Source organism: Cynocephalus volans, chromosome 14 (assembly GCF_027409185.1).
Source record: "Cynocephalus volans isolate mCynVol1 chromosome 14, mCynVol1.pri, whole genome shotgun sequence".
NCBI lineage: Eukaryota > Metazoa > Chordata > Mammalia > Dermoptera > Cynocephalidae > Cynocephalus > Cynocephalus volans.
This window is the reverse complement of record NC_084473.1, coordinates 37073338-37086170: the sequence shown is the minus strand read 5'-3', so window position 1 is coordinate 37086170 and position 12833 is coordinate 37073338. Positions and strand designations below refer to the sequence as shown.

Sequence of the window (12833 nt, the reverse complement as noted above, 5' to 3'; positions counted from 1 at the left end):
CTTCATTCCTATTAGGATGGCTGTAATAAAGACAGAAAATAACAAGTGTTAATAAGATCCTGGAGTAATTGGAACCCTTATACATTGCTGGTGTAAATGTAAAATGGTACAGCCACTTTGGAAAATAGTTTGGCAGTTCTCCAAAACTGTTAAACAGTGAGTTAACATATGACTTAGCATTTTCACTCCTAGGTACAGTCATGTGCCTCATAAGATTTTGGTCAATGACAGATTGCATATAGGACAGTGGTCCCATAAGATTATAATGGTTATACCAGATAGCCTAGGTGTGGAGTGGGTTATACCATCTGTGTTTAATTAAGTACACTCTAAGATGTTTGCACAACAATGAATGGCCTAATGATGCATTTCTCAGAACATATCCCCACCGTTAAGTGGCACATGACTGGATGAAGTACTTCAAAAAGTTCATGGATAAATAGAATTAAAAGATAATATGAATCTTTCTGTGAACTTTGTGAAGTTTCCTCATATATACACAAGAGAAATGAAAGCATATGTTTACACAAAAACTTATACATGAGTGTTCATAGCAGCATTATTTGTTATAGCCAAAAAAGTGGAAACAACCCACATATCCATAATCCATACAACCCACATGTCCATACAATGGAATATTATTGAGCAATGAAAGAATGAGTACCTATACAATATGGATGAACCTTAAAAACATTATGCCAAATGAAAGAAGCTAGTCACAAAAGAACACAAATGGTATGATTTAATTTATGTTGTTTAAAATAGGCAAATCTGTAGATACAGAAAATAGATGAGTGGTTGCCTAGGGCTCAGGGGAGAAGTGGTAGGAATTGTGAGTGACTGCTAATGAAGTTAAAAATGTTTTTAAAAGATTAGGGTGACGGCTGTACAATCCTGTGAATATATCAAAACCCACTGAACTGTACACATAAAATTGAATGACTTATGTCTCATTAAAGCTGTTAAAAACAATACTTATCGAAATATTAAAACAGAAATTTTAAAACAACTAAAAATAGAGTTATGCTCTCACTTATTATAGGTGTGACTGCTAGAACAACTAGTTCTTTTATTTAGCAGAAAGAAGGGAAGAAGAATTTTTCCTATGGTAACTAGGAAAAGGTTGAGGAAAATGAAAGAGTAGAAAAGGGATTAAAGATGATGTTTGGAGCTGAGGAGAAAGAAGTTTCCTTAAGGAGTTGTGAGTGATAAACTATAGGTGGAAAGAGGAGCATTGTGTGACTTGAGAGCAAAGGAAGTGTGGGGAAGAAATTAATGAAGAGGGCTATCCTTTGGGAAACCTCCTGAGCCTAAGGTAGCCTGAATCCTATAACCAACAACTTGGATGGAAGTGGGAGGAAGGGACACCAAGTAGAGAGGCCCAGGATGGATGTCGGAAGAGATGGGATTGGCATTGGGCAACTATCCTTGGTACACGATGTTTATTTTTTAATTTGTATGGTCATAAGTTGTGACGTTTGTGAAGTTGTGAAATTTTGGTTATCCTTTGTTTTTCTACATGAAGTTATACTCACCTTATTTTTCTAACTCCATGAGCTGTAAATCAGTGACCACTTATCTGATTTTGCTTGGATTTTCGCGTGAAAGTGCTGTGTCCCAGGAAATCTTTCAGTTCTGGGCAAACAAAAGATTGGTCACCTTAGTTGTAAGATACACTATTGATTTAATAATAGCTTTTTTGCTGCGTGTGTGTGGATGGGGTGAGGGAGGGAGAAATACACATTAATTGTATCAATGGTAAAATGCAGTGTGGAAAAGTATAAATTATATAACCAAAAATTAGGAAAATGCCACAAGTACTTCTTGAGTGTTATGTTTTTAACACCCTTCCTCACTAGGCACTAGAGTTAGCTGCAGCAAGCCATTCATGATCCTTGTCCTAAAGGAACTTGCTGTCTAATAATAATTCTTTGAGAAGCTTGGCATCTTTTCCTCATAACAAGTGCATATTTTTAGCATTAAAAAAATAGAAAGACCTGTTGATAAGAATGTGGTGGTGCTGAGGTCTTCATGAGACTGTCATTTCTGTGAGGACAAACTTCATATCCATTTTCTTTACCAGTGCCTGATACCTTGTCTGGTACCTAGTAGGCACTCAGTAAATATTTATTGGATAAATCAAATTAATGAGGAAGATATGGAGACTAAGATAGAAGATATAGCTTAGAGATGGGTTAGTTTGAACATGACATTTATTGCTAATAAATAGCTAATGCTTATTCATACTTAATTTGTGCCAAGTGCTGTTTTAAGTGCTTTGTATATGTTGACTCATTTAATCCTCATATTATTATCCCTATTTTTTTTTTTTTTTTTTTTTTTTACAGGTAAAGAAACTGAAGCACTTAAAGGTTGAGTACTTTGCCTTAATAGTGTAGAGCTGGGATTTGAACCTTGGCAATCAAGCTTCAGAGCCTGCTCTGTTTCACCATTCTCAGGGGTTGGTTTTGGTGTGGAGACTATCTGTATTATCAGGTTTAACTGGATGTTTCTAAGTTTTATATATATATTTCCTGGAACTAGTAAATTAAAAACCTTCTGCTGGTAGAGCATTACTTAACAAGCTAAGTGGTTTTCACAAGGGTACTTCAAAAAGTTCCTGGAAAAATAAAATTAAAAGATAATTTTTAGTACCCTCATATACACATTATATAACTAAATGAAGTTTATCGGGGTAAGATATAAATTTTTCTTCAAAACCAGTGTATCTGCCCAAATTGGACATCTATGGAGAAATTAATGCATATTAAACCAAAATATAAACCAGCAAATAAACTTCTTTCTGAACAGTAGAATGTAATCAGTATAATTAGCAAGCTGTTTTTTACACTCTGGCATAGAATGGAACAGGAATCTTAGGTCACAGGAATCTCAAGTGACTAACCAAGAAAGTAAAAATCTGCCTGGCCATTTATCAGGCTGTAATAACAGATACAGGTAAAGCCTCAAACTTAACAGGAAACTATTTCTCCTAAGAGCACAGGGATTGAACCCTGGACCTTGGTGTTAACAGCACCACACTCTAACCACTGAACTGACCAGCCAGTCATTATTTCTCCCAAGAATGGTGCAGCTGTAAAGTGTTGTCTTTGAGTGACTACAACTTGCTTACTCACTGAGAAACTTTGTTCTTGAAAATCATAGACTATCAGAAATTTAGCTGTGTGTAACTATTTCAACAAGAATAAAACATCCCACTTTTCTCTGGAGAATCTGAGTCACTTTGACATAGAGAAGCAGTCTTGATTTACAACCCAGATACAGAGCTTTGGATAAGGGGTTTTTGGACACAGCATTCACATCCGTCTCAACTTTGTAGTTTATTTATAAGGAAAGAGTACCTTGGGTTCACTTTGCAGTCGAGTCTTGAAGTAGGTCACTTTACACACAGCTTTGCTTTGCTGGAAGCCTATCAAAATACAACTTCATTTAAATTTTGTCCAAACTCCAATCTTTCCAAAAACCTTATAACAACTCTATCTTTTCCTTTGTTTGATAAGATGGCACAATATTCCTCTGGTGTACAGTTTTCCTCATTGCAATGGGTCAGTAAACCTGATTTTGTCACATTACAGGTTTGTTCCTGTGGTCTTAAGGCTGATTTGGGTAGAACACTGCCAGTTCTTGAGATTCATTTTGAAAGAAAATTAAAAATGGATTAAGATAAGCTTATGACAGAGCTTACTAGTACAATAGAACTCACATATATGTAGTTTTGAGCTTTACTTTCAAGTTCTGATAAGGTGTTATAACTGTCTATATTAGGGGTCTCTTAAGCCTTTTTGCTTTTTGTGATTTAAAGCCGGAATTTTAAGGTTATAATTACTCATTTGTAGTATTGTTTGCAGCTCTTGTTATTAAAATAGCATATAAATGCAGACAGGTGACAGTGATTAATTAGATAGTAATTCATAGGAGAAACTCTTCTAAATGGGGAAACTCAGTCCTTTTCCAACACAATATAAAATACTGAGATTGATAAGCAGAGAAATTCATAGTGAGAAAATAGGGCATTATGTTTTGTTTCCCTGAGAGCAACATATGTTAAGTTATAGAGTAAAATTTAAAAAGTGTGAAAAGGTACCACTATTTTTTTGTGGATCTCCAAAGTTAGATTTGATGAATCTTCTTTCCTGTCAGCTTTTGACATTAGTTTTTTCTGTCCTGAGATGGTAAGAGAGGCTTTCTTTCTCCCTCTGTATCTTTCATCAATTTCTAGGACACTAGAAATTATTTACCTGGTGTCTTTTCCTATTTCCCTTGAGTGCTTTAGTAGATCCCTTACCACCAGTTGTTTATTCAGTGCTGCCCTGTGTTTATTGCCATTACGAACAGAGTAGTTGTTACATCATTTATAATTAGTCTTCAGACATTAACTGTGGGTTGCTTAGCCACTTACTAATGTATTAGAGCCATATTATGGACTTGAAGCTGACTATACCAGACAGATTAAGTATTTACACATTGAAAGGTAATAAATACCCCCAGAATAAACAGGCAAATGACAAAAGACTTTATATCTGTAGTTTTCTTCCTCATCCCCAACCCCATGTGTATGATCAGTGATTTAGCTTCAAGAATGTTTATTTAGCTTTTAATTTAGTTAGAATGGAAGATACAAAGACATGGTTCCTGCCTTCAAAGAGCTTGTTACCCAATGTGAAAACTAACTAGAGTTTTTATGTAACTTAAGTACATAAACAGCAGCTTAACTACAGGGATTCATCCACTGAGCAGAGTGTGTGTGTGTGCATGTGTGTGTGTGTGTTGTGGTGCTGGAAATAAGAAATGGTGGTGGCTGTGACTAGGAAGACTTAATTGATGGTCACCGAATAGCTGTCTTTGACTATTTACTCTATGAAATAGACTGTGAAGGGAATATCTTGGCAAGATGCCATGTGAAGGGACACCAGTAGGACAGAGTAGTTGATATGTTCTAATTCATTTAGTGAGTTCCATAGAGTTAGTGAGGTTCATTTCACTTGGGGTGATTAAAGAAGTAGGATTTCAACTAAGCCTTTAAGGCTGGCTAGGATTTTGCTAGTAGAATAGGAGAATGGAGGGTATTTCATATGAGAACAGTGTGAAAGCAAAGGTGGTGTGAAGTACTGGGTCTGTTTGGGAAATACTTGTTTCATTTGACTAGAGTGGTATGCTCTGTTTGGGCATAGTGGGAAATAAGAGGTGGAAAACAGATTGATGGTAGTTTATGGAGAACCCAAGGGTTTAGATTTTAACCTATTGACAGTGGAATTTTTTTACAGATTAGTAACATGGTCAGAGTGGAACTATAGGAAGATTCAGTGTGCACAGGTCAAATTGGAGAAGAAGACCCTGGTGGTAATAAGACCTATCACTATTACGATATCCACACTTGAGTTGCATGCAACGGAAGGGAAGTGATTGCTGCATGAGATTTTAGGATGGAGGAATAGGACTTAAAACAGGACTGATAGGTTACTAGAGATAAGACAGAGGTACAATATATGTCAAAATTGAATTTATAGGAAGGTTAATTTTGCCATATTGTTTTGATTTTAGGAACTTTTTAATGAATATTCATGAGATACAAAGCTGATTGTCACCCCTCGTGGCATGATGTGAGGGCCAGATTCATACTGGCAGCATACCCATTACCACAAATTGCTTTCGTACCCTGTGTCCTCCACCCAATTATCCCCACCTCCCACCTCCTCTCTTTCTCCCCCCGACTCCACAGTGTAGCCCAAGGAAGCTACAATGTAACATGCACTACTGTGGTCTTTCTTTCTTTCCTTCTTTCTCTCTTAGCTCCCACATGAGTGAGATCATGCGGTATTTATCCCTCTGCGGTATTTATCCCTGTGTGCTTTACTTATTTCACTCAACATAAGTTTCTCCAGGCTCATCCATGTTGTTGCAAATGGGAGTATTTCATTCTTTTTTATGGCAGAGTAGTGTTCCATGATGTATATATACCACAGTTTCTTTATCCAGTCATCCATCGATGAACATTTAGGTTGGTTCCATGTCTTGGCTATTGTAAACAGAGCTGCGATGAACTTGGGAGTGCAGGTATCCCTTCGACATGATGATTTCCACTCCTCTGGGTATACACCCAGAAGTGGAATTGCTGGATCGTATGGAAGATCTATCTGTAGTTGTTTGAGAAACCTCCATACTGTTTTCCATAGTGGTTGTACTACTTTACAGTCCCACCAACAGTGTAGGAGTAGGAACTGATATTTTTGTAAGTTTTATACAGCTATGGTTTATGCCTACATAGCCTCAAGAACAGATCAGGAGCCACTAAAAATTTTTATCTTTGAATCAAGTCTGGTGAGACAGAACCAGAAATTCAGAGAGCTTGAATCATCTCAAATCAGAACTATTTTAAACAGTATGCTGTGGTTCTTGTTGGTGAGCATAATAAAGACAGAAAAATTTTTGCCCATTGTGTTTACTTCCCTTAAAATCTATACCATGCTGTATTTTTCCTTTTTCTGTCCTTACCCCAGAAACATTTTTGAGCCTACTACAATACCTACTTTACATATGGAAACTCTAAGTTTTTGCCATAATTTTTAATACAGTGGGAGGGATATATTCTGGAGAGTTTATACTAGAAATTCACTCCTGAGTTATGGGTGCCTGCCTTATTTTGGGTCTTCCATCAGAACCACATGGGTAAACCTGGCTCTCAAAGGAAGATCTGGATCCAGGTAAGAAAAGGAGACCTAGCAGGTTCAGTCAGGAATCTCAGGCTAAGCCTTTATGCCCTGAATACCTGGACACAATCTGTTTGCACTGGAGAATAATTTTCTCAAATATTCCTTTAAAATGAGAAGGGAATGGAGTTGGTTCTTTGAGGTGAAAAAATCTTACCCTTTTATGTATAGACACAGATATATGTGTGTATATACACAGGACATAAACAGATATACAGAACATCTGTGGCATTAAAATTTCATGGAGAGGGACCAGTAGGAAAACAAGGTTGAGAAATACTTCATAAGAGTAGTTCGTTTTTGGGAGTTGGGGTCTGGTTTCAAAAACTAAGCCTAATTGTCTTACATGAACTATTTTGGTAAAGCAATCAAGCTATTTTGGTCTTTTGCTGCTCAGTTTCAGCAAGGGAATTTCTTCTTGACCTTGTTAAACCCAGGTTCACAGTTCATTCAGTAATAATTTATGCAAATGGTAGTGATACTTATCTTAAGCATTGTTAATTATGAGTATTTATTAAAAGATGTCCAAATAAATAAATAGGCTATGAGTTATTTTCACAGATGAAGTAGTTGGGTTTCTTATAGTATTATTGAAATGTATTTATTATACATATTTGTGAGGTACAGAGTTATATTTCAATAGATGCATACAATGTGTGATAATCAAATCAGGGTTATTAGCATATTCATCACTATAAAACTTAATCATTTCTTGTGAGGACATTCCATCTCCTTCTTCTAGCCATTTGATAACATGCAGTAGTTTATTGTTAATTATAGATGCCTAGCTCAACTGTACACTGAAAGAACTTATTTTTCCTATCTGGCTGTTTATTGTCCATTAACCAATCTCTTGCTATCCTCCTTTCCTCTTCCCCTTTCCCACCTCTAGTAACCACAGTTCTGCTCTCTCCTTCTGAAAGCTCAACTTATTATTTTGTTTGTTAATAGCTCCCATTTATGAGTAAGAACATGTGGTATTTCTCTTTCTGTGCCTGGCTTATTTCATGTAACAGTTTTCTCTAAGTTCAGCCATGTTGCTGTGAATGGTAGAATTTCATTTCATTCTTTATTATGGCTGGGTAGTATTCCATTGTGTAAATATACCACATTTCTCTTAGCCACTTGTCCAATGATGGGCATTTAGGCTGGTTCTAATTCTTGACTATTTTAAATAGAGCTGTGATAAACATGGGAGTACAGGTATCCCTTCGACATGATGATTTCCATTGCTTTGGATATATACCCAGCAGTGGGATAGCTATCTGTATTTGTGTGAGAAATCTCCACACCATTTTCCATAATGGCTGCACCAATTTAACAGTCCCACCAACAGTGTGGAAGGGTTCCTCTTTCTTCACATCCTCTCCAGCATTTGTTATTCTCAGTCTTTTTGATATTAGCCAGCCTAACTGGAGTGAGATGATATCTCAGTGTGGTTTTGATTTGCATTTCCCAGATGCTGGGTGATATTGAGCATTTTTCATGTGTCTGTTGGCCATTCTTCTATCTTCCTTTGAGAAATGCCTATTCAGCTCCTTTGCCTATTTTTTAATCAGTTTACTTGTTTTTTTGCTGTTAAGTTGCTTGAGTTCCTTATATATGCTGGATATTAATCCTTTGTTGGATGGATGTTTTGCAAATATTTCCTCCCACTCTGTTGGTTGTCTTTTCACTCTGTTAATTGTTTCTTTTGCTGTGCAGAAGCTTTTTAGTTTGACACAATCCCATTTGTTTATTTTCCTTTAGTTGCCTGTGCTTTGGGGGGTTTTCATAAAGTCTGTGCCCAGTTCTACTTCCTGAAGTGTTTCCCCTGTGTTTTCTTTTAGGATTTTTTATAGTTTCAGGATGTATATTTAATTCTTTAAATATTCTTTGCTATTGAGTCATAGGAGTTCCATATATATATCAGATATATGGTTTACAGATATTTTCTCCTATTCCATAGGTTGCCTTTTCATTTTGTTGTTTCCTAGCTATGCTGAAGCTTTTTAGTTTGATGCAGTCTCAATTGTCTGTTTTTGTTTTGGTATCCAAGAAATATCCAAGAAATTATTGCCAAGACCTGTGTTATGAACATTTCCCCATTTTCTTCTAGAAGCTTTTTAGTTTCAGATCTTGCATTTAAGCTTTTCATCCATTTTGAGTTGATTCTTGTATATGTGAGATAAGGGCCTAATTTCATTGTTTTGCATGTGGCTATTCAGTTTTCCCAGCACCATTTGTTGAAGAGACTATTCTTTCCCTGTTGTGTAGTCTTGGCACCCTTGTAAAAGAGCATTCTTTATATGTGTGGGTTTAATTCTGGGCTCGCTCTTCTGTTCCATTGATCTGTATGTCTGTCTTTTTGCGAGTACCATATTGTTTTGATTACCATAACTTTGTAATGTGTTTGAAACAGGAAGAGTGAGGCCTTGAACTTTGTTCTTCTTTCTCAAGCTTGTTTTGAATTTTAGGATGTTTTTTCTATTTCTGCCAAAATAAGAGCTACCTATTTTAAAGTAATATCTGTTACAAAACTTCTCTCATATTTATTTTTCCAGATGAATTTAACTGTAATTTTTTTATGTTCAAAAAAAGATTCAATTGGTATTTTGATTGGAAATGCATTTATTCAGGGATTAGTTCATAAGGCAGTTACCATCTTTACCTAGTAAGTTCTTCTATTCAAAAGTGAAGTGTTTTTCAATTTTTTCAGGTCTTTTATCTCTCAAAATACTTTGTGTGGGGCCCACACATTTTAAAGCTTATTCTTAGGTAAATAATTTAATCTGATGTATTCTAATATGTTAATTTAAGGATTTTTAAAAATTGTTTCTTCTCTTTTTCAGGTGTGTGTTTGTTTTCAAAGAGTACAAATACATATATAATGACATTTGTCAAGATAGTTCTGGAAAACTATGTCAGTTTATTAGGGCATGGAGATGTTAAACAGAGAAGAGAGAAATAAAGAAGATTAAAGGAAAATAAGAAAACAAAGGATAATTGAGGGTCACTTGTAGCTCATGTTTACTTCATAGGGGATAGAACTAAGGAAGCAGAGGATACACAGTTTACCCATAAACTAAGACTTGATTCCCTAAAGACATTAATATACAGGTCTGTTAGTTCACTTCCCAGTAGAAATAAGTCTGCTTTCCCTGTTTGATTTTTATATAACCCCTGCTTCCATTCAGTGTGCAGACATATGTCAACTGCCTTCATACACTGACTTGGACTTCGATAAATAAGCTGTTAAACAGATAAAAATGGCAGTGCTGCCTCCCAGCCAATAGTTTGATTTTAGCATCTTCACCATCTTTATTTCAACAACTGTAGTTGTATATTGTTTATTTCACTGCATTTTTGCTCACTATTTTATAAAAAGATTATTGGCTAGTTCATTAATTCAAAATGTTTATGCTAATGATATGAGTAGGTCTAATAAACATAATACAGTTGATACCAGTGCAAATAATTAGACATACGAAAAAGGAGTCATTTTAACTTCAGTTGAGTAGCCATTCAATTTAAGATTTTTTTTTTTTTTTTTTTGTCAAGGAAAAGAATAAGGAAAAAATTAAAGAATTTTATGAAATGTTGGAAATAACAATGATTATCAATTTGTATCTAAAAGGTGAAGCAGTGTTAGCTCCCTTGAATTGTTAATGTATTAAACTCTTTTTTCCTACCAAAGTCTGTATTTTTTGGTTGCCTTTAAAATTGAGTATGTGAAATTTTTCTTTGGATTATTTTTCCCTACAAAACTGTTGAATTTAATTTGGCCATAATTTCTCATAGTCACAGAGCTGACTTAGTAAGAAAAAATGATGCACCTTGGATGACAGCATTTCTTAGGAAAGTTGTACTTGAAGACGTAAAGCCACTAACAGGTTTTAATAGAAATCATAGTAGTAGTGAATAAGCAATTAATTGTATAAAACATTCTAATAATTGGATGAAATTAAACCAAAAGCTGATAGTCCTGATTTGGAGTCATCATGAAGAGGGAATTATATGGTAGTGTAGATTCATTTGTCACCTGTTTTTATTGATTTCATATTAGATGCTAAGGTTAAAAAGATGATTAATCCTATCCTAGAGGACTTTTCATTCTAGTGAGGACGTAGACATGAATATTGATATAGCGTAATAAGGGCTGTGGTATGTACAGAGATCACTGTAGGAGTTGTGGTGCTTATAGTTATATAAGTCTGAAAATTATAGAAGCAGATGAGGCTTGCTGTCGTAGCTTAGTTATGTCACTAAATGCCCTCCTTCTTCCTGTTTCTACTCAATGCATTTAACAGATCAGTTTTATTCTAAGGCTGGCTCCCTGCATCATGACTGCTAATAACTCAGGGCTACCCCAGAAAGAAAGCTTCTGTCTTCTAACCATCAAACTAAAGTCCTGAGTTTACTCTGACTAGATCAGCTTTGATCATATGTGACCCTTTCACTGGACTTGAGAGAAGTATAATTTGGGGGGAGGAGGGTGGTGGAAAGCAAAAGTCCAGAACTTCCAAAGTATTTAGTATATCTATGAAAATTGGTGTTAGTCCAGTTATGGCTTTATTATTTCTAGCTTGGATTTCTTCTTAATATACTGAAAATCAGGGATTCTTAATTCGTAAGAGGATCCTAGTTCAGCAATCTTCTGAATTTTTGAAAGCATAAAAATTTCCTTTTCTCCCTTTGGAGATCTTTGATTTTGTACTCACATAATTGCAGAATCTAACTGTCTCTTCTCCATTACTTCTTCCCTTTTAACTGGGACAGTAAGGTGGGTTTCGATATTGGATTCAAACGGTTTATGGTTAGGGCTTACTTGAGGTCTCAATTATATTTACTATAGGAAAATATCAAGGCCAGAAATGTCAGGTCTTATAACAAACCTCATACTTATAATTTGAGCAGTAATTGGGAAGCCTTTTTTTTTTTTTTACTTTGCCATTAATATGCATTTAATCAGGCTATTCATAGTATATAATACTTTAAAAATGGAATTAGTAATGCAAAGCTACTTTGATTTAAGTGTAAGCACTTCCATTTGTTCTCTTTCTGCATAGTCTCTGGTTCACCACATTTGCATTCACTGCAGTTCTGTTTCTGTCCATGACAAGTGTTCATTCAGGAGCATGGCATGTGACACTGCTATAGGATTGCCAGATCTTATTTGAAGAATTTGGGCAGGAAGGCAGTAGGAGAGAGATTATATGCTAATAGTCTGATCAGGCTCAAATACAGTTCCATTTTGCATCCTACCACAGTTAGAGCAAGGATAAGCCGGTGTATGTGGGCCATCTGGAAACCCAGTACTGCTAGAGTGTAGGCCTCTCAGCTCTACAGAGAACCAGTGGAGATATATTTGACACACTTGGTGTATAAGAGTTCCTGCCCTGACTTAATAATTACTTCTTTGTGCTAAAGTTATATTAAGTGTTATTTAGCAGTAAGGAGAAAAGTGATGTATATTTCCTGGTGATGAATTATACTGATGATTATGTCCAAGGCTTAATAGTAATAATAGCAAATGCTTATGTAGAGCTTGAGCTTAAGCACTGTTCTAGCATTTTATGTAAATTAATTCATTTAACCCTTACAACAGCCCTGTGAGATAGGATATTATTTTATTGAGGAGGGAATTGGCACAGAGAGGTCAAGTAATTTGTCTAAGTTCACACAGGTTAGTGATGAACAGAGTTAGAATTTGAATCCAGATGGTGTGGAACCAGAGTTTACGCTTTAATCACCGTGCTATACTTCCACTCAAGTCAGGATTGAAATTGTCATTAAAAGTAATAACATTAACTTATTGATTATGTTTTATTTATAATTCACTAATTATGTTATTCTTATTAGTAAGTATAATTATCTTATTATCTTTTGAAATAATGAACATTTTGAAACGTCTTAACTATTAAATATTCAACATGCTTGTTTTTTATTCTAGGAGAAGACTTTGCAGTTGTGCAGCAAGAAATTATTATGATGAAAGACTGTAAACACCCAAATATTGTTGCTTATTTTGGAAGCTATCTCAGGTATATTGTTTGTTTCTCTTTTGAAGAACAAAAATGATTCCATCACCTAATGCATTTAACAAAATAAAGTTAGCTCTAATGG

At 35.3% G+C, this 12833-nt stretch overlaps 1 protein-coding gene across 2 annotated transcripts in view; it reads left to right on the top strand.

Annotated features, from left to right (window-relative positions):
* MAP4K3 (mitogen-activated protein kinase kinase kinase kinase 3) overlaps nt 1-12833 on the top strand; it is a 184411-nt gene that overhangs the window by 75646 nt on the left and 95932 nt on the right. The window contains exon 3 of one of the 2 annotated variants that reach the window (XM_063077684.1): nt 12661-12751. The exons of the other annotated variant lie outside the window; for it this stretch is intronic. Coding sequence (XP_062933754.1) covers nt 12661-12751 — 91 coding nt within the window. The remainder of the gene's footprint in view (nt 1-12660; nt 12752-12833) is intronic. 2 annotated transcript variants of the gene reach the window in all.